At 57.8% G+C, this 19,243-nt stretch overlaps 8 protein-coding genes across 8 annotated transcripts; 4 read left to right on the top strand and 4 right to left on the bottom strand.

Annotated features, from left to right (window-relative positions):
- Positions 1-327: 327 nt before the first annotated feature.
- Positions 328-2,465, top strand: GGS23DRAFT_212502 (Indoleamine 2,3-dioxygenase). The gene has a single exon (XM_051511898.1). It carries the CDS (start codon positions 441-443, stop codon positions 1,971-1,973), a length of 1,533 nt encoding a protein of 510 aa, XP_051369548.1. The 5' UTR covers positions 328-440; the 3' UTR covers positions 1,974-2,465.
- Positions 2,466-3,118: 653 nt separating this feature from the next.
- GGS23DRAFT_599056 (DUF706-domain-containing protein) lies at positions 3,119-4,048 on the bottom strand (the record flags this gene model as incomplete). Its single annotated transcript, XM_051518874.1, has 1 exon — positions 3,119-4,048. One exon carries the CDS (start codon positions 4,046-4,048, stop codon positions 3,119-3,121), a length of 930 nt encoding a protein of 309 aa, XP_051369547.1.
- Positions 4,049-4,590: 542 nt separating this feature from the next.
- GGS23DRAFT_212361 (uncharacterized protein) lies at positions 4,591-7,558 on the bottom strand. The gene is made up of 10 exons (XM_051511896.1): positions 7,356-7,558; positions 7,151-7,179; positions 6,994-7,077; positions 6,867-6,911; positions 6,346-6,800; positions 5,976-6,237; positions 5,456-5,884; positions 5,248-5,354; positions 5,063-5,162; positions 4,591-4,994 (listed from the first exon to the last, which is right to left on the bottom strand). Exons 1-10 carry the CDS (start codon positions 7,394-7,396, stop codon positions 4,849-4,851), a joined length of 1,698 nt encoding a protein of 565 aa, XP_051369546.1. The 5' UTR covers positions 7,397-7,558; the 3' UTR covers positions 4,591-4,848.
- A 779-nt stretch (positions 7,559-8,337) lies between these two features.
- Positions 8,338-11,293, top strand: GGS23DRAFT_212394 (sugar transporter). The gene is made up of 8 exons (XM_051511897.1): positions 8,338-8,938; positions 9,161-9,496; positions 9,572-9,778; positions 9,832-9,891; positions 9,958-10,145; positions 10,236-10,463; positions 10,534-10,624; positions 10,690-11,293. Exons 1-8 carry the CDS (start codon positions 8,558-8,560, stop codon positions 10,906-10,908), a joined length of 1,710 nt encoding a protein of 569 aa, XP_051369545.1. The 5' UTR covers positions 8,338-8,557; the 3' UTR covers positions 10,909-11,293.
- A 620-nt stretch (positions 11,294-11,913) lies between these two features.
- Positions 11,914-12,972, bottom strand: GGS23DRAFT_579131 (uncharacterized protein). Its single transcript, XM_051517034.1, has 2 exons — positions 12,679-12,972; positions 11,914-12,621 (listed from the first exon to the last, which is right to left on the bottom strand). Exons 1-2 carry the CDS (start codon positions 12,772-12,774, stop codon positions 12,457-12,459), a joined length of 261 nt encoding a protein of 86 aa, XP_051369544.1. The 5' UTR covers positions 12,775-12,972; the 3' UTR covers positions 11,914-12,456.
- Positions 12,973-13,403: 431 nt separating this feature from the next.
- Positions 13,404-14,188, top strand: GGS23DRAFT_599052 (vacuolar ATPase; the record flags this gene model as incomplete). The annotated part of the gene is made up of 5 exons (XM_051518873.1): positions 13,404-13,445; positions 13,532-13,570; positions 13,682-13,724; positions 13,826-13,926; positions 14,027-14,188. The coding sequence occupies 5 exons, from the start codon at positions 13,404-13,406 to the stop codon at positions 14,186-14,188; spliced, it is 387 nt and encodes a 128-aa protein (XP_051369543.1).
- Positions 14,189-14,781: 593 nt separating this feature from the next.
- GGS23DRAFT_212190 (DUF1716-domain-containing protein) lies at positions 14,782-17,227 on the bottom strand. Its single transcript, XM_051511895.1, has 4 exons — positions 17,052-17,227; positions 16,777-16,994; positions 16,630-16,678; positions 14,782-16,554 (listed from the first exon to the last, which is right to left on the bottom strand). Exons 2-4 carry the CDS (start codon positions 16,801-16,803, stop codon positions 14,807-14,809), a joined length of 1,824 nt encoding a protein of 607 aa, XP_051369542.1. The 5' UTR covers positions 16,804-16,994; positions 17,052-17,227; the 3' UTR covers positions 14,782-14,806.
- Positions 17,228-17,477: 250 nt separating this feature from the next.
- On the top strand, positions 17,478-19,217 carry GGS23DRAFT_579119 (phosphoglycerate mutase-like protein). Its single transcript, XM_051517033.1, has 3 exons — positions 17,478-17,668; positions 17,749-17,958; positions 18,090-19,217. Exons 1-3 carry the CDS (start codon positions 17,614-17,616, stop codon positions 18,545-18,547), a joined length of 723 nt encoding a protein of 240 aa, XP_051369541.1. The 5' UTR covers positions 17,478-17,613; the 3' UTR covers positions 18,548-19,217.
- Positions 19,218-19,243: the final 26 nt, after the last annotated feature.

Raw genomic sequence — 19,243 nt, 5'->3', positions numbered from 1 at the left:
AAAAAAGGAAAAAAGGAAGATTCGCCCCCCCTTCAATGACGCGACCTCGTCTCGAGTTTATATAAGCCGGAGTACACTTACTCCTCCCCCTTTTCCTCCCTCCCTCTTCACCTTTCTTTCCGACTGGAAAAAAAAAACAACCTCTCCGTCTTCCTCTCGACTCAACTCCCCCTCTTCGCATGTCCACGACAAACAGGTGTTCTCGCACGGCTGAGGAGTATCACAGCATAGTATCTGTATACTCCTTGCGTCAGGACCTATCTTGTTTGCCCTCCTTCAGCTTCTCGACTACGAGCCATCTCCTCTGAAAGAAACCCGCCCGCTCTCCCGGCTTCCTCGCCAGGTCAAACCCGTCGAATCTCTCAACCGCAGTAACAGCAGCAGAGTAAGATTCCCAATCAGCATCTCTCTCTACCCAGCCCGCCTGTCTCTCCGCCGAGATGAGAGCCCCCATCCCCGACCTCGCCGAGTATGGAATCTCGCCCAGGTATGGTTTCTTGCCGGACGTCTTACCCTTGACGAGGCTCCCGGATCCCTACTACAACAAGTGGGAGACCGTCGCCGCTAACCTCCAGAACCTGATTCTGACCCGGCGCCTCCGCGGCATCATCGACCACTTGCCCGTCCTCTCCACCGTCGGTCTGGAACATGACGCCGAGTGGAGGAGGGCCTACATGCTCCTCACCTTCTTCGCTCACGGCTACATCTGGGGAGGTGACTCTCCCTGCGATCGTGTGCCGCCGAGCATCTCGGTGCCGCTGCTCGACATCTGCGAGCACCTCGAGGTCCCTCCCGTCTCCACCTACGCCGCTTCGGTCCTGTGGAACTTTAAGCCCCTCTTCATCGACGAGGGCATCGACGACCTCGATAACCTCGCCACCCTGCTGACCTTCACCGGGTCTCTCGACGAGTCCTGGTTCTACCTCGTCTCCGTCGTCATCGAGGCCCGGGGCGGCCCTATCATCCCCCTGATGCTGGCCGCCATCGCCGCCGCCCGCCAGGGCGACAGCGCAACCGTGACACGTTGCCTGCGCGCCTTTGCCGAGCGTCTCGACGTCCTCGGCCGCCTCCTGCACCGCATGCACGAGAACTGCGACCCTGGCTTCTTCTACAACCGCATCCGCACCTTTCTCGCCGGCAGCAAGAACATGGCCGAGGCCGGCCTGCCGCGCGGTGTCGTGTACGACGACGGCTCCGGCGACGCGCCCTACGTCCAGTATAGCGGGCCGAGCAATGCTCAGAGCAGCCTTATTCAATTCTTCGACATCGTGCTCGGCATCGAGCACCGCCCGACGGGCGAGCGCCCCGACCCGTCTTCCGAGTCGGAGCGCGAGGGTCGGAGTGCCGTCCCGCAGCACAACTTCATCCGCGACATGCGGCGCTATATGCCGGGCCCCCACGCGCGCTTCCTCGAAGCCGTTGCCGCCGTCGCCAACATCCGCGAGTTCGTCGAGGCCCACGCCGTGTCCGATCCCGCGCTCGGCATCGCCTACGACGCCTGCCTCGTCATGCTCCGCGTCTTCCGCGACATCCACATCGCCATCGTCACGCGCTACATCGTCGTGCCGTCGCGCGAGAAGCGCGCGCGCAGCCGCTCCCGCGGCCCCGTCGAGACCCGTCAGCGCCAGAATCTCGCGACCGCGTCCCGCAACGAGAAGCAGGGCCGCGTCCGCGGCACCGGTGGCACGGCGTTGATCCCCTTCCTCAAGCAGGCCCGCGACGAGACGGCGGAACCGTCGATTGCGCCGTGGGCCCGCAGCTTCTCGATCCGACAGACGAAGCCGTCGGCGCCCGCCGGCGGCTTCTTCGCGGACACGGAGCGCGACGGCGATGGTGGCGACAAGTGGGGCACGCTAGAAGAAGAGGAGGAGCAGGCAGAGGAGAGCGGCGACGGCGCACCCGTCGTCGTCGAGCACGGGCTCGCAGGCACCTGGACTATGAGCGAAGACTACGGCGGCATCTGCAACTACTGAGATGCGCGCGAAAGGGTGCTATCACTACTGGTGACTATATACCTAACTTATATACCTGCCTATAGAGCGGTGATAACATGCCTACCTATAGCGCTCCAACAACCCACCTCCAGTCGCATATAGGGAATGCTTACCTATGAGCATGCACACTAAATATACATACCTATTTACTTGTTCTAGCGCTCGCGGCCGTCTGACCAGATACGCGAGGCTCGGTAGGAGACCTGCAGTGTATTCCTCCCCCCCCATCCTCCCCCCACCCTTTCCCCCGGTTTATGCTAATCTCACTCCCGGTTACTCGTTACTGTTACCTGCTACCGCTGTTACCGTTATCGTTACTCCCTGCGTGCGTTTGCATGTACCTAGGTATCACAGCAGCGGGAGGCGGCTCCTGTTAGTGCTTACGTCTCTAGCTTTTCTTCTTCGTCTCCTAACGACATCTCATTATCTCGTTTAGATAGAATGCGTGACGTTAAATATACTTCTCCTGACGACATCGGGTGTTTGATTGCTCGTGAAGAGTAGATGGATGGATGGACGGATGGGATGGATAGGCGGACAGATATAGGTAGGTTAGGCACCTGAAACGGTAGGTAGGTAGACGGTTTCTTTTTTGACAGCCGACAGTGCGAAATTCATGAAAGCCATCCCTCTAGCCCCCCGCTTCCCCCCTAGAAAATCTGAGTGTATGCGCGGATTCGCTTGCTTGATATCATTCATCACGGTCGTTAGAAACCCATCCCCCGTCTGTCCGGCCTCCGTTCCCGCTCGCCATGTGCTTTCCCTGGGTACTAAGCCCGGAGGGGATGCTCGGAAATAAATACAGTAGGTACAGTTGGCCAGCTTTTTCCCCCCCCAATTCGTCCTCCGCCTCATCGTCGTCAGTCTGACCAGCGAGTTTGCTAGTGCCGACGGATATAAACTATGTACGCCCTTCCCCTCTCTCGCCCCAAGCGCCGCCGCATCCTATGCCTAGAGGAGCACCCAGGCTCCCCTATCTCAGCCAAGCACGGAGAAGTGAAGGGGAGAGTAGCCAGGCAGATACGCAGCCTCACGGGGATGGCCACCAATCGCAGCGCGCGCGTGTGTATATAGACGTCATTCCAGTTTCTATACTCTTCTCTCTCCCTCCATACTCTCCCTCTCTACCACTTGATCACCTTCTGGGGGAAGAACTCGTCGATGAGCTCGAGGTAGTAGGGCTTGAGGGTCTCGACGTCGGGCACGGCGTCGCTCTTGCTGTACAGGTCGTACGGGTTGAACGCGAGCACGGCCCGCAGCATGTCCTCGTCGTGGGCGTTCATCAGGTGCCGGTACGCGCCCTCGCGGTGCCACGGGTAGAAGCTGTGGTAGCGGATCATGGCGAGCGCCTCGGCCGGCAGCGTCGACTGGTCGCGCACCACGTGGTACAGGTATTCGTCGTGGCCCCACGACAGCATCACGTTGTCGAGCCCGCACCCGGGCGCGTAGATGCCGTCCCTCGTGCTGTAGACGGGGTCGCTCGAGTCCGGGTTGTCCCCGAACGTGTCCGCCCCGTAGATGATGCCCGCGGCGTCGAACGCGCACCCGACCGGGAACGTGTCGCCGACCACGTCCCACTGGCCCTCGGACCCGTAGAAGTACAGCAGCTTGCCCAGGTCGTGGATCAGGCCCGTCAGCTGCATCCAGCGCGGCTTGCCGTCGCGGCGGATCGCCTCGGCCGACTGCAGCAGGTGCGCGATCTGGGACAGGCTCGTGTCCGGGTCCGACTCGTCGATGAGCGTGTTGAGCTTCTCGATCGCCTGCCAGACCGTCATCTCGTCGCGCGGCGGGCCGTGCCTGAAGCGGTTGCGGGCCCTGAGGTTGAACGCGACGGTCTGCTTCGCGTGCTGCTCGCGGTAGAAGTTCTTGACCCGGTCGCAGGCGTCCTCGTACTGCCGGAACTGCGTCTTGTCCTTTGCCGAGTCGAACTTGGACGCCGCGTCGTACTTGGCCTGGCCCTTGAGCACGTTGACCGCGTCGATGTCGTCCGCGGTCGCCTCGAGAGCAAACCCGTCCCTGGCCGAGGTGTCGTCAGCGAGAACGCCCGGTGCCATCGCGCAGATATTGTGCTGTGAGGGACAGTAGGTGTACTGTATGGTGGTGTGAGTGGCGAGGGGGGAGAAAGGGGGTATCCGAGTTAAGAAGTTGGAGGAGAAGAAGGTCTTCGAGGTGTCTGAAGAACGAAGCAGCTTCATCTCACCGTCGCTTGTCGTCGTCAACCCCCATATATACCTAGAGGCGGCTCTCGCGCACGCTGAGCTGCCATGAGCCACGTGTAAGTGGTACAGCGTAGCGTAGTGTAGTCGACATACCAGGTCTCTCCTCTGCGTTAGCCCCCGACGATATTGGACCCTCGACTGGATAAGGCGAAATTCGCCGAAGCATACCCTTCACACCCCGTACCCGTCTATCCCCCGATGAGTACGAAACCAGGAACACTGCCCCGGTGGGGCAGAATCGGGGTAAAATCCACGATCCGCGAAAAAAGGGAAAGATTCCCCGGCACTAGGGGTAGATCATATCCTGCGCCCCGTCACCAAGCAATTTCCCAGCTTTTTCCTTCCTAAGGCGGGCACCCAAGCGTCACGTAGACCATTTTTTTTCTTCGTTTTCTTTTTCTTTTTTTTTCTCGGTATTTGCTCGCTCTAGAACCCATTAGATTCCCCGCGTTATGGGCCTTGGGAATGCGGGCCCGTCCAGATTCGGTAGTCTGGGGCGGTTGTGAGGCTGCCGTGAAAGGTCACACCCCCTCGAGTGCCCTCCCCCCCCTCGGCGGTCCACGTAGCAGCCACCTACGACGCTTGCTACCTCAGAACCCCCCTCGGGTGCCCTGGCCGATCCATACACAAGTCCTTTATTCGTCATTATCCGGTATCCAGCCCCATGCTTTCTTTAGTTGTTGTTGTATAGCCGCTGTCGGGCGGGCGTGATCCGCCTCGGTTCTTCTGAGGAGGTCGAGGAGGGCCTCCTGGTCGGCCGGTTCGCTGAAATGGTCGCCAACTACACGTACAAGCCGAGCCGGTTAGTTTTATTAACCATTATTAATGGCGCGCGGGACGTCTCCATACACATCGCGATGCCCATGCATGCAGTGAACATGCTCGGCGGCGTCCACTGGTTGCAGACCCCGATCCCGCAAAGCTCTCTCACCAGAGTCTCGATACGATGCTGCCGTCGCATTAGCGTCCCTAGCCAGGCCAGGCAGGCAAGCAGGTAGATCAGAATCTATCGCGTCGCGCGCGAATCAACTCACCGTCATTTGCTTTACCGCTGCCCGACGACGTGTACCCACTTTGGGGATGGTGGGATCGAACTGGGTCAGGAACAGCTCCGCGAGAATATGGTGCTGAATCCCGATGACTGGCGAAGGGGGGGGGAAAGATTGAGGTTAGCTCGCGCGCTCGCACCCCGCCCTTGCGTTGGGCCTTGGGCAGATATCTCGCCGAATTCTCATCACTTACCGTGGCAGCTCGACCCGTGCCACACTTCAGGGAAGGCCAGGGTCGGCGTACGCTCCCGGTAGAAAAACGGGTTGAAGGAGGTAGGTCGAACGATGGACCACTTTTTGGCCGCTTCGTTGAGCGCGTTCCAGTGGCCCACGGCGGAGGGGCTATCTCCGAAGCAGAAGTTGAGGACGTCGGCGAGTATGATGATGGCACGATTCGACCACGTGTAGTCGTCGGCCGGCTCGAAAGATCGGTCCACCACGAAGTGGTCCAGGCTGACCTTGACCGGCTGCTGCGTTATCACGGCGATATATATTTCTTGCCGCAGTCCTACCCAGAACGACGCAGCACTCAGGCTACCCGACACCATGTAGTGGTCTCCGACGTTGACGAAGGCGTGGATGCCGAGCAGGTGGCTGTAGTTGTCCTGGCCCGTCGTTGGAACTGCCATCAATCGTTCTTAGCCGAGCGTCCCCTCTTCCCTCGTATTTCCCCGTCCACATATACACATATACATATATACGTTTTGTCTTACCATCCATCTCCTCGAGCATGCGTAGGATGATCGTCGCTGCAAACAGGTTCTCGTCCGACACGGTCGAGGCATGATCTAACATAGGGATGAGGTACCTGAGGCACTCGTCGTGGTACCTGTTCGAGGCGAGCGGGTCGAAACCCGTCGTATGGCTCAGGTGCCTCGCCGCTATGGCAAATATCGCATTCAGGAGCGTATGACACCCCCTGGCCCGCTCGGGGACGACGAGTTCGAAGTGCCGAGACGGGTCGCATAGGTCCAACTGATTCCGGTCAGCTCTCTCTACATCGCCACCAACCCCCTCCTCCCCCTCCCTCTTCCTCCCTCATTTCCCCCCGTGCCGCGCATTGCGCACCTTGGCCCGACTTACACAGATTGCTAGTTTCTGGATGTAATGTCGAAATAAGAGCGCCTCGGTTCGGTTCTTGAGCGGCAGCACCGGGCCGTTTTGAATCTCGGAACCTGGGATATCCCCGGAAATGGGCATAAGCGTGTGGTCTGTAGAGTCTGGGGATCGCGTGTGGGCGGCCCTGACAGCTTCGGCTTCTAGGTGGTATCGGCGAGAATGGCCCTCGGTTACGGGGCTAATCTCGCACGGAAGCAGGTCGTAACGTCTTGGTGAATGCCTATGTCCCGCTCGAACAACGTCGACTGGCTGGTGTCTGGCACCCTTGTCTTGCCTGGACCTGCTGGGTGTTGGCGAGATAGTGTCGGGAGAGACCGCGCCCGAATCCTCCATATGAGCCCTAACAGCATGAAGCTCCAGTTGGGATATGTCGAGCGGCCTTCCGGTCGCCAGGTGTCTCGACTCGTCGACATATATCACTTATAAGCTTTAGTCGCGTGTGAAATCCTCCCCCGCGGCGACGTTTTCTCGATGGTACGACTTACAAGCCCGGGGTGGCTTCAGCCATCTTTGGTCTCTACTGAATGTATCTGCAGGAAACCGTTAGGGCCGGCCTTTACGCAACGCTGCGAGACGCTCTATGTATATGTGTGCATGTAGGTAATATCGTGCCTTTGCTAGGCTTGAACTTGAAGCCGAGTTTGCACTCGCGACCGGCACGGACACAGCGGCCGCATCTAGGGACCGAGCGATCGCCTATCGTTGGACAGATTAGTCCCCCCATACTCAGCAGGAGAGGGATACAAATTGCCCGCCAGACATATCTCACATTTCAGGTGATGTTCGCGGCACGTAACGCTATCTCGGACAAGAGAGAGTATCCAGGTCAGCAATTAGTCGGGCCCCAGCAGCGTCGGAACCGCGAGCCTGCCCGAGACATGCAACAAGGAAAATGACAGGTATCGCCACGTCGCCGAGAGATGTGCTTGTCCTCGACGCGATTAGGGTGGAGGGGGGGGAAGGGGCGGCCGTACCATGGTGTAGCCAGCAATTCGGTCTGCTCTGGTGAGGACATTCGCGACGTCGGCGGCCCCGCAGGCACCACGATGCGCTTTTCCGGTCGTGTTTACTACGCTTGGAGTCGAAGCGAGCCCCAAAGTTTCGCTTGGAAGGGGGGGACGACGCGACCGAAGAGGGACAAAACCGGCGAGAAGGAAGAGGGGAGGGAATCCAAAATAAGCCAAAGCGATCCCCAAAGTTGGGCAGACTTGTCCCGAATACTTATCGAGTTTCAAGCTTTAGCTCGGGGGGGCAGGGCCAACAACATGGGGTTGTTTCTCGCGTAGCGCAGCGCAGCTTCGTCTCCGGGCGTGCGGGAGGGAGACGGAGCTGATGACCATTACCTCGACCCAGTCTGGCCGGTGGCTATTCGCCAGGACCTCTCTCCCCTGGAGCCTGCTGTAATCCTAGTCGGGCCGGGGAGAGTCCCCAGCGTGTCCCCAGCGCATCCCCGGCGCATCCCCAGCGTGTCCCGGACGTGCCCCCCCAGCGCATAGCAGCGTACGCCAGCGCCAGCGTGCGCCAGCTTATGGCAGCCGTCCGAACCAGGATTCGAACCCTTCTCTGCGGTTCTTCCCCGCATCCTTTCTCCAACTTCTCTCCACAGCTTTTACTGCTTTGGGTGCTGCGCACCTCAGCAGCGCTATACACGGTATGCCCAGGGTTGAAAAAAAAAAAGTTTCGATTTTCAAAACTCAAGTTAAGTTTTGAGAAAAAAAACCTTGAGTTGAGTTAGGTGAGTTTCTATTTTTGAAACTTTTTTTCAAGTCAAGTTAAGTTTCCGCTTTGTTATAACCCTGAGTATGCTGTTATAGCAATACCCTCCCTCCCAGCGCGTGTGTGCCAGGGGGGGGGAAAGGGGAGGGGAGGGGGGCAAAACTCCTGCCGCGCTAAACCGGTTTGGATGCTGGCAACCTGCCTCGGGATCGCCTCTGGCTGACTTCCCCGACGCCTGTCATCGTGTTAACATAAATGGGAGTGGCCTGCCTGTCCTGCATCTCAAGCCACACGACCTGGTGATAGGTGCGACACGCCCGCCTCTCAACTGTCGCATACACACCCTTTCCTACGTGCGCTGCCCGGGGCGAAGGCAACTTGCCGACAGCGATAACGACGCCATCTTTCCTTTTTCCCATCACCTCGACAGCGGCCCCCTGTAGCCCTGCCCTACTACACTATGGCCTCGCCAACGGAGAAGAATGTCGACGGCGACGTCCCCACCCAGGCGCCCTTGGGCGCGCTCAAGGAAGAGGGCGCCGCGTCCAGGGATAACTTGTCCTTGGGCGACATGATCCAGAATGCGAGGACTGCGACGGAGAACGAGCACAGTATGACCCTGTTGCAAGGTCTCAAGCTGTATCCCAAGGCTATCGCGTGGAGCGTCCTCATCTCGACCTGCATCGTCATGGAGGGCTACGATATCTCCCTCGTCAATAACTTCTATGCCTTCCCACAGTTCAACCAGAAGTACGGTGTGCCGTCGATCGACGCGGATGGCAATGTCACTTACCAAGTGCCGGCAGCGTGGCAGGCCGGATTGAGCAACGGTGCAGTAGTGGTACGTTGGAGATTCCGCGCATGATGCCCATGGACTTGGGGTTCGACGCGGACCCTTTTCCTGCTTCCATCCTCCCATTCGGACGACGAATCCCGTGGAGTTTCAGCGATGATGTCGAATGAGCTCTAGGCTTGCGCGATCCGACAAAGACGCTGGTTGCTGGCCACGGTGAGGTTCTGTCGGACGATGAACTGCTGTTGACCACCATTCTTCTCTTCGCAGGGCGAAATCATAGGCTTGCTCGTTAACGGCTGGGTCTCGGAGCGATACGGGTACCGGTACACCGTGATTGCTTGTCTCACGCTCCTCATCGCCTTCACCACCATCTTCTTTACCGCCCAGACCGTCGTGCATCTGCAGGTCGCCGAGATCCTGTGTGGTATCCCGTGGGGTGTCTTCCAGACCCTAACCATCACGTACGCCTCCGAGGTCTGCCCCGTGGCCCTCCGTGGCTACCTAACCACCTATATCAACTTTTGCTGGGGCGTCGGCCAGATTATCGGCATCGGAGTCATCATGGGCCATCTCTCGCGTACCGACGAATGGGCGTATCGCATTGTAGGACTTACCCCTCTCCCCTTCTTTCTCCTCGCCACCCTAAGTCTCGGGTCCAATCGCTAACAATCCGGACAGCCGTATGCGCTACAGTGGATGTGGCCGGCGCCTCTGATTGTCGGAATCTACTTCGCTCCCGAGTCGCCTTGGTGGCTCGTTAGGACCGGAAAACTCGAGCAGGCCAAGCGATCCCTGCTTCGCTTGACTAGCCTCAACCGAGAGACCGACTTCGATGCGGATGATACCATTGCCATGATGGTGCACACGACGGCTTTCGAGAAGAAGGTTGATGTCCTCGCCGCGGCGTTCCCGAGTTGCTGGCTAACTCTCGGACGTAGATCACTAGGGGAGCTTCTTATCTGGATTGCTTCAAGGGTGTCGACCGGCGTCGCACAGAAGTACGTCAGGCCCACTCGCCTCTTCCTAGACGGCCCCCCTTAGAACAAGGCTGACTTGGATAATAGATTGTGTGTATGTGCTGGGCGATCCAGAACTTGAGCGGCAACTCTTTTTCCAATTATTCGACGTACTTCCTCCAGCAGGCCGGCCTGTCCAATGACAAGGCGTACTCCTTCGCTATGGGCCAATATGCAATTAACTGTGTCGGCGTCTTCGGAGCTTGGGCACTCATCACTTTCGGAATCGGCCGTAGGTGAGTAACGACGACAATGCCCACGTGTTGCCGGCAGCCCGCCGTTGTATAGCTGGTGCGCGATGCTAACGGCCCTCGCCTATTATCCAGGACCCTGTATCTGTATGGCCTCGCCGGGCTCTTCGCCATGCTCTTGATCCTAGGGTTCCTTGGTTTGGCCGAGGATAGGAATGCGGCATCGCTCGCAACGGGCAGCATCATGTTGGTGTGGGCCCTGTGCTACCAGCTTACCGTTGGCACGGTGTGCTATTCTCTCGTCGCCGAAATATCGACGCGGCGGCTGCAGATCAAGACGGTCGTTCTCGGGCGTATCCTCTAGTAAGATTTCTCCCCCTACCTTGGTCTGAGACAGACAGAGAGAGAGTCCCTTGTGGCTGACAGATGATAGCAATGTGGTCGGAATCATCTGCGGTGTTCTCACGCCATACATGCTGAACCCTACGGCGTGGAACTGGGGCAACTATGCCGGATTCTTCTGGGTAAGTGGGCTATCGGACGTGTCCCCATCCTGCCAGGTCTGTCGGCTCACAGCACATGTCTTCAGGCGGGATCTTGCTTCCTCTGCTTCGTCTACACGTATTTCCGCGTGCCGGAGCCGACGGGACGTACGTTTGCGGAGCTCGACCTGCTCTTCGAGAAGAAGATCAGCGCGAGGAAGTTCGCGGAGACGGAGGTCGACGTGTTCGCGGAGAACATCGAGCAGGACGTGGTGAAGGACTACCAGGACCAGATCGTCGTGTCTCACCGGGAGACCAAGGTTTAAGATGCACGGGCGGGATCGTCGCGGTGGTCGTGGTTCCGATGGCGGGCTCGACGCACGAGGGGAGTAGGAAGAAGAGGGGAGAGAGAAAGGAAGAGAGAGTCGGTGTTGGAGTCGGCAGTGGCCTACTACTGACACAACCAGACGGCCAAGCCTAGCTGTGCGCAGCAGTGCCGGCGGCGGATCCGGCACACATCTCAATGACGTCTTACGTTACGCCCTACATAACCCTACAGAGAGCCTAGGCACCTAAACCTATCCAAGGCTAGGGACCTAGCGAGCAACCTACAGGCACCCACCTCTCTCATCCATTGGCCTGACCTGACCTGACGCATTACCTTAGATACCTACCTCTACTTAAGGTACACTACATTACGGCCTAGGAGAGGTACCTCCTCTGTGCCCCAGAAACCGTCCAGTGAGGTGTTACCGCGCTGCCCCGGCAAGCCATGCCAAGTGCGTTTAGTACATTAGGTACCTGTTGGCGTGGGCAGGTACAGGTTTGACACTCGCATGTCCGAATTAATATAATATCGAGAAGGCAACGAATATCTATCTTATTAGAATAACTGCATTATAACATTATGCTTATATTAGATTATGATAAAATCCGTACCATGACTTTTACTGTAAGTATTTTATACTTACAGCAAGCGTTCGTCATTATTACACAAAGGTCATGTCCATATCGTGTCAGCATTGCAGATATACTATCGATAGATACCCCCCTATGATAGGTAGGTACCTACCATATCATTTACACACGTTAGCCCCTAGTAGCATTTCGTCATGTTGATATTTATATTCATCGGGGTACCTGAGGATACGAGCGAGGTAGCTTGTTGGAAACGGGCATACGGCGTTCGGGAAAAGAACGTGAGGTCGTCGTACCGAGAGCGAATGGCTCTAGGCTGACCAATACTAATAGACGGCTGGCTGGAAGGAAGTTGAATAGTAGAGAGGAGGAAAGCCGTCGTTTTAAAAAAAAAAAAAGAAAAAAAAAGGAGGGGGTTGTGAGAAGCTGCTCGGGGCCGGGTTCGAACTGGCATCTCCCTAGGACTATCCCTCGTCTGCGTCAGGATAGGGAGGGTCTGGAGGACCACCTCGACAGGCCCCTATGGCTAGAGCATCAAGAAAGCCCCGGGTGCTCGACCAAGGAGGTCTAACGACACGTGCTGGGTAGAGGCACTTCCCCATTGAGCTACCCGAGCTTCTGTAGATATGGAGCCTACCGCTGCCCCCGATCCGGTTGTAAGCGTGTCCTGTTCCTAGGTACCGAAACTCGCTGTTTACCCCCATTAGTCTTCCCCAAGACAATGGCTCGTGTAGCTTCTCGGCCGCTAGGCCCGAAGCGCGCGATCGGTAGTCATCGCCCCGTCCCGGGCGTACTGCGGCCGGGGAGCCGGAAAGCCTACGGTTTCTCGAGATCACGTCGTTCCCGAATTCACGAGCAGAGCGAGTGCGAGGATGGAGATGAGTTTTGACATGATGGGGCACACGTAGGCGGCACGTCGCCTCTAGCCCGGTGGTACATCAACACGACTAGGCGGGCTACCGGTTCGGCAGCTGCTTGGACGGCAAGTCTTCCGTGCTCTCTCTGACGGTCTGGCCCTTCTTGTACTCCTCCTCGAGGGCCCTCTGCGTCTCGAAGTCGAGCTGGCGCTCCTTCTTGATGCGCTGCTGCTCCAGGTCGCGCACGACGCCCTGGTGCATCGCCTAGGGCAACGGTTGGGTAAGCGGACCGGTCGTTCCCGAGGACGTGCTCGCACCTACATCCTTTTCAAATTTCTGCTGGAAATGCACGACGACGATCATGCCCACGGCGAAGAGCGAGGTCCCGGCGAGAGTGAGCTTGGAAGCGCGCGACATGGCTGCTGCCGTGCGAGCGGGATCGCGTAATTCTGTCAGAGAACTCGGGTGGGATCTGGGGTTCTCTACGAGGCCATAGCTATGTCCTGCGTACGGTCTGCTACTTGCAGCGACTTGCGTATTATCGAAACGGCCCGTCGCCCGTTAGGTGTGTGCGCTGGTGGTCGACACAGGTGTAAGTGGAGAAGGGAGTTGGAATAGAATAAAAGAGCGTCGATCCTATCCGCCAACAGGAAAGTACTTGGGTACTTACCTTAGGCACTCGATCCGATGTTTTTACCTTGTCACCTGCCAGCCTCCAGTAGCCATCTGGCGCCTCAGCTCCTGCCCGATCTTGCCCCGTCTCGCCCCGTTTTCCTCAAGTACCTTAGGTACCTCTTATGTAATGCTAGGTACCTTTAACAGCGACTTCAGTTCTCTCCGATTACCTGCCTGCCCGTAAACTCGCCGAAGCTCTCTCACATATCTACTAGGTCGGAATCTGGATATAAGCCAATCGCCAACACACGCCTTCATCACCACCGTTTTGGCCGCGAATAGCTCGCCTTTTGCCATCCATCCTCCTCTCCTCTTCGTCATCAACGCTCCGCGAGACCGATAGAACTGAATTCCTTCTTGAAATTAGCAGGATGGTACGTCCAATCAGCATCAACCAACCCAAAACCACCGCTGTCAACACCGCCCTCCCCCAGTTTTGCTCGTAGAGGCAAAGAAGAGGAAAACGAAAAACTCTCCGCTAACCGCCCTCTTCCTCTAGTCGGCCCAGAACTCGGCAGGCATCCAGACCCTGCTCGATGTACGCACCACTCCGCATACGATAATGCCACCCCGCCGAAAACCCGCGTAACAGAGCCTACCCACCGCGTAGCAAGTCTGGCTGACAAGTAGCTCGTGGCGCGCCACGTAGGCCGAGAGGGAAGCTTCCAAGATCGTCCAGAAGGCCCGAGAATGTTCGTATACTCCCTCTACCCGGGCGAGGACCCCCCCCTCCCCCGGTTCCACATACGCCACAGCAGACGGAACGGCTAACTAGCTCCGCCCCCTTCTGCAGACCGAACCAAGCGGGTGCGCGAGGCCCGAGACGAGGCCAAGAAGGAGATAGAAGCCTACCGGCAGACCAAGGACGAGGAGTTCAAGAAGTTCGAGGCCGAGGTACGCGCGGCTGCTTCCTTTCTGCCCCCCCCCCCCCCCCCCCCCCCCCCGGTCCCAGCCGCTCGCGCTAACCACCCGGCGCCGCCGCCGACGACGACAGCACACCCAGGGCAACAAGCAAGCCGAGGACGAGGCCAACCGCGAGGCCGAGATCCGCATCAAGGAGATCCAGGCCGCCGGCAAGAAGGGCGAGACCACCGTCGTCAAGAACCTGCTCCACGCCGTCTTCGAGGTCAAGCCCGTGCCGCCCTCCCGGTCGTGATTCGCCCGCGCCCGCACGCGCTTCTCTTTGTCTCCCCGCGCAAACACATGGCGGACGTACGGACGACGGCGACGACGGCAACGCTAGGACGAAGGGACGAGAGGATAGGGGCGGACAGGTGAGCGAGCACTGGATGTCGACGACGGCACGCCCTTGCCACGTAGCACAATCCATAGCTACGTGAATCCACGGTGATAGGCCCGGAGGGGAGGGAGGAAAGAGGTCAGGAGGATTGCGATCGTAGAAGAGCGACCTGTCGTACTATAGCGCTTGCGTGCACACACTGGTCGTTGTTACTATTACATCTATAAGTTTGGGTTGAGGGGGAGCAGGGAACGAGAGAGATACGACGTCAGTATATAACATGTCGGTTCGACATCGCTCGGATGCAAAGATGGGTTCGCTTATTTGTGCATGTAGAGGAAGAGAACGAGATTCCAGAGTTTTTTTTTTCGTGCCGCGCTCCGTAGGAATCGGTCGACATGCTCTCACCACATTCCACGTTCACGGTTCTTCTAGTCTTTCTTTTGTCCTCGAGTTGCTAAGAATAGCCTTACAAACTCCTTAATCTCGCCCTCATTCTTATCTCTCTCTCCCTCTTCACTACCCCTCCCCTGGCTATCGCAGGAACTCCACCAGCGTCGAGAGCATCTCCTTCGTGTCCTTGCCCTCCGTGTCCTCCACGTTGATCCCCGCGATCTGCTCGCGTATCGTCGCGGCGATCACGTCCAGTGTCTCGTCCCGGTCCGCGAGGATTCCCCGGATCGTGCGCCGCGCGCCGCTGTCCTCCGCCGCGAGCCACGCGAGCACCACGTCCAGGGTCTGCAGGCAGAAGAGCCCGGCGTCGAGGCGGCGCGAGAACCGCTCTTCTGCCGCGTCTTCGTCGTCGTCGTCGTCGTCTTCGGCTCCCTCCCGCTCCGCGCGCATCGCCTCGTCCGCCGCCGCCAGGCGCGCCGCGTACTCGCGCCGCAGCGCGGCGAGCTTGCGCGTCTTCTCGTAGTCCTTCTCGGCGAACTTGGCCAGCGCGCGGACGCGCTCCGGCGAGTCGGCCGGCAGCCGCCGCAGCAGCGACGCGAACACGCCGATCAGGTGCTCCGCCGCGCGCCCGTCGAGCCCCTTCTTCATGAACAGCGTGAAGATGTTCTTGAGCCCGCCCGCGCCGACGACGCGCCGGCACACCTCGGCCGTCGCCGCCGCGCCGCGCCCGCCCACGGCGTGGTCGAGGAGCCGCAGCGCGGCCACCTTGCTCATCTTGCCCTCCTTCAGCATGATCAGGCATAGCTCGACGCCCTCGGCTTCGACGAACTTGGTCTTGCCCTCGGGCTCGTCTACGAGGCACGCCAGCGCCTCAAAGAGGTTCTCCACGTATTCTTCCTCTTCGCCCCCCTTCCCGGGGTCGTGTTTTCGGTAGGGTGCGACAAGCTGCAGCATGATGTCCACGGCGTCTAGGCTAGCTAGCCTTCTTCGGTTCTTCGCCGACGTCTGCACCAAGATCGCGAGGACCTCAGCGGCGTATTGCTTATTCTGGCTGACAGTCTTCTCTTTGATTTGTATCCGCCGTAGTAACCACTTGAGCAACTCCTCTCGTTCCGCAATCTTCTCGGCCGTGACGGTCCGTCCGCACAGGTTCTCCACCACGCTCAGGGCGTAGTACACGCCGCTGCGATCAGCCTCTTGGTCCTCGTCCAGCCTCTCAAAGTTGGACACGAGCAGTCCCAGCAGATCAGCTTCCAGGAGCGCATTGACAAGGGCGTTCCACTGGTCGTCATCGGCCGCTACGTCTTCGTCGGTCAGCTCGTTGACAATCTCGATAGCGTCGATGGCGATGTCGGAGTTCTCGTGGGCTAAGAGTCCGACCAAGCTTGCGACGCAGCCGAGGCGCGCGAATTCGGGGTACAGCTCCGGGTGCTCGGCGAGGATGCTCAGGGCCTTGATGTCGGTATCGAGGTCGGCCTCGCTGGCAATGAACTTTTGTGGCTCGCCCTCGAACTTGGCACGCAGCTCGGCGTTCTTGTTGATGCGCTTCTCGAAGTTGATGGCGGTCCGCCGTAGCCAGGCGCTATCGAATTTTTCGGGCGCCGCGTTCGCATTGGGGTCATCGTTGTCGTTGCCCTCTACATAATCCAGGACGTCGTTCTCCTGTGCCGTGATGCCGCCGCCGTAGAACCGGCCTTCCTCGTCGTCGTCTTCGTCTGGTGGGAGACCCGGCCCATAGCTGCCGTTTCCGTTGTCGTCTTCACCGTCTGGCGGCGGGGGAGCGGGGCCGGCCTCGACATCGTCGTTGTCGTTTGCGGTCTCGTCCTCGGCGCGCGCGTGACGGGGGCTGCGGCCGTTGGATGTGAGTCGGGCAGACTTGTAGATCTCGTCTATGTCGCGTTACAGAGCGTCAGCTTGCAGGATTGAGAGGTTGGCTAACAAAGAGAGAAAGGCGAGCGACATACTAGGATCTCGAAGGGGTTCAAGCTTGCGCTTACTGCGAACACCGGACGCCTATCGCCGCCGTTAGCTGTACGCGGAAAACAGCAGCCGTTGCGAGGAATGCTAAGTTAGAATGGAATGGAGGTGTTTATCGACGTCTCGCGACTCACCTTGAAGAGTTCGTCGATGCTGGTCATTTTCCCCCGTTCTCTCCTTTTTTTTCTTCCCCGGTTGGATTCACAATTCTGGATTTTTGTTGTTATTGCCGTGGAGAGAAGTTGATACTGATGGAGATCGTACGTAGATATGGAGTTATAGAATTATGAGAATACCGCTGTCACCACATAGCTTCTACTTTTTATACGCATTACCTAGCACCAAACGACTGCTTTGGTACATAAATTCCTGTTAGGCGCATACCGTAATATAGCGTGCATCTACCTACCACGCGCATAGGTATCGTCACCGTGGTTTTTCCCTAGGTATTGCTTCAAAATGGCACATGTTAATCCGCTTCATGGCATTGTGCAGGATACCGCATAGGCAGGTAGGTATGCATATAGGTAGGTATTATCCTACCGGTGCAATACTGCCACCAACGCTACCGAAGATCTTAAGCTGTAATTCTGCCTTTGTACCCTCTCCCGCAAGCCTCCTGGCGTAGCCGACGTATCGATTCGGCCTTTTTTTTTTCACTCTCACGTAGTATCTTCGGCTTCAACCCAATAGCCTAGACGGCTCACAGTAAGCAAGTGCTGCTCATTCTTTACTCGCCTTGTTTTCGCACATTGCACAAGCTTCCGGCTATCTGCCTAGGCGTCATTCATTGCCTCTCTCCTTTTCTCGGATTTCTGTGTGTGTATATATATATATATATATATATACTAACTCGTCCTATTCTCTCCCTCACGTTTCCTCTTTCTCCAATCTCGCAACACTCATCGCAGAGCTCCCTCAGATAGGACCGTTTTCATAGAAACTAGCGAGACTTTGCTTTCTTTCTGACGATGCCACCGACCCTAATACTTGTCCGCCATGCGCAGGCCCAGCATAACGCGACGAGTGAGTCCGCCAGCACGGGACCATAAGCATACCTACCCCTTACCCCTTTCTCTCGAGTACAGCTTCTAAATAGAACTTAGAGGACTTTAAAATACCCGACCCGGGCCTGACCGAGGAGGGCCGGGAGCAGTGTGCAGATCTGCGTAAAAGCCTCGTGGAGAATCCGTTGGCTCAGCAGGCCGAGCTCATCGTAGTCTCTCCTCTGCGGAGGGTGGTACAAACTGCCCTACGGTCCGTCGATTGGCTCATAGAGAAGGGCGTGAAAATCGAGGCTCACGCGGGCTGGCAAGGTATGCGGGCCCCTTGTCCTAACCACGTAGCTCCGACGGGGTACCGAGACGTCGCAAGGCGGCAATGGGCCATGTCAGTTTTTCGCTCGGGCTACATCGACGAGCAGACACGTTCTAAGACATATCGATAGAAAACTCGGTCAAGCCCTGCGACACCGGCAGTCCCGTCGACAGGCTCGTCCAGGAGTTCCCCAGCGTAGACTTCTCCAAAGTCGACCCAGTGTTTCCGGACAAGACCTCTCCAGCGGCTAGCCACTACCACTTCACCAAAGAGGCACTCCTGGCGCGCGCTCAAGAATCCCTGAAGCAGCTGTACGAGCGCCCAGAGAAAGTCATCGTCGTCGTATCCCACTCGGCTTTCCTGCGCCTAGCTGTATCCGGCTACTGGTACTTCAACGCCGACTACCGCATCTTTGACTTCGAGCCCGTACACGGACCGAGAGGTCCGTACCGGCTCGAGCAGCACGAATCCACTAGGGAGAAGGGCGGAGGACTCGGTCGGAGTTGGATCGACCCGGTTGTGCTAGGCTCAGAGCTGCCGGTGGAAGACCCGGAGGCAGAAGGAAACGGTAAGAACCGGGGATATTGATGGTATCGATGCTTGTCCCTATTCGACGGTCGATTTTCGAAGCGTACGACTCGGGACGCTACAGCTCCTCACACTCTGCCTTTGTGATGGCGATATCGATGTTTCCCTGCATCCCCTGCCAGCTACTGTCCTACGCCGTCTCGCGTTTTCGCGTTCATACACGGACCAAAGAAAAGACGGTACGGTACTAGTACAGCTCTTATAGCATGTATGAATCTCGCCCCACGAGCCCTTAATAACCCACTAGCAGGATGAAAATTCATGGGATAGGCTGGATATGGGAGGGACCTTTGTCGGTTATATTTTTCCTTCGAGCCAAGCCGCCGGGGTTCGCAAGCACAAACAGTCCGAAAATGGAGAAATTTAAGGCTGGGCATGAGCTCCCGTGCGAAATGCGGCAATCTATTCCTTCTTCAGTGTCCATGAAACCGACGCAATTTGTTTCTCGAATCCCTTACCACCTGACCGGCTCGGGCTTCTAGACGAGCCTCGTATATAGTCAGAGCTCGCCCGCTTGCTGACTCGGATAGACCCAAGCCCCATCGCGTACGTACTACTAGGCAGCAAGAGGCAAGCCACCGACTAGGATGGGAGCTGTACGTTGCAGCCGTATTAGGTATTTGGGTCATCCGCACATATACGAGATCTGCGCCCTATACCAGAAACGTACTACCATCTCCATATCAGACCCCCGTT

The sequence above is a fragment of the Durotheca rogersii genome (assembly GCF_024521655.1).
Source record: "Durotheca rogersii strain YMJ 92031201 chromosome Unknown GGS23scaffold_21, whole genome shotgun sequence".
NCBI lineage: Eukaryota > Fungi > Ascomycota > Sordariomycetes > Xylariales > Xylariaceae > Durotheca > Durotheca rogersii.
This window is presented reverse-complemented; position numbering and strand designations above follow the sequence as displayed.

Coding starts and splice junctions, on each gene's coding strand:
- GGS23DRAFT_212502 (XM_051511898.1), top strand. CDS start 441: ATGAGAGCCCCCATCCCCGACCTCGCCGAGTATGGAATCTCGCCCAGG.
- GGS23DRAFT_579119 (XM_051517033.1), top strand. CDS start 17,614: ATGCCACCGACCCTAATACTTGTCCGCCATGCGCAGGCCCAGCATAAC. Junction 17,669..17,748: donor GGCCCAGCATAACGCGACGA/GTGAGTCCGCCA, acceptor AATAGAACTTAG/AGGACTTTAAAATACCCGAC. Junction 17,959..18,089: donor GGCTCACGCGGGCTGGCAAG/GTATGCGGGCCC, acceptor ACATATCGATAG/AAAACTCGGTCAAGCCCTGC.
- GGS23DRAFT_579131 (XM_051517034.1), bottom strand. CDS start 12,774: ATGTCGCGCGCTTCCAAGCTCACTCTCGCCGGGACCTCGCTCTTCGCC. Junction 12,622..12,678: donor AGCAGAAATTTGAAAAGGAT/GTAGGTGCGAGC, acceptor CCGTTGCCCTAG/GCGATGCACCAGGGCGTCGT.
- GGS23DRAFT_212394 (XM_051511897.1), top strand. CDS start 8,558: ATGGCCTCGCCAACGGAGAAGAATGTCGACGGCGACGTCCCCACCCAG. Junction 8,939..9,160: donor TGAGCAACGGTGCAGTAGTG/GTACGTTGGAGA, acceptor TTCTCTTCGCAG/GGCGAAATCATAGGCTTGCT. Junction 9,892..9,957: donor TCGACCGGCGTCGCACAGAA/GTACGTCAGGCC, acceptor CTTGGATAATAG/ATTGTGTGTATGTGCTGGGC.
- GGS23DRAFT_212361 (XM_051511896.1), bottom strand. CDS start 7,396: ATGTCCTCACCAGAGCAGACCGAATTGCTGGCTACACCATG. Junction 5,163..5,247: donor CAGCGGTAAAGCAAATGACG/GTGAGTTGATTC, acceptor ATGCGACGGCAG/CATCGTATCGAGACTCTGGT. Junction 4,995..5,062: donor ATGCATGGGCATCGCGATGT/GTATGGAGACGT, acceptor TTGTACGTGTAG/TTGGCGACCATTTCAGCGAA.
- GGS23DRAFT_212190 (XM_051511895.1), bottom strand. CDS start 16,803: ATGACCAGCATCGACGAACTCTTCAAG. Junction 16,679..16,776: donor GCATCGACGAACTCTTCAAG/GTGAGTCGCGAG, acceptor CGGCGGCGATAG/GCGTCCGGTGTTCGCAGTAA. Junction 16,555..16,629: donor TGAACCCCTTCGAGATCCTA/GTATGTCGCTCG, acceptor AACGCGACATAG/ACGAGATCTACAAGTCTGCC.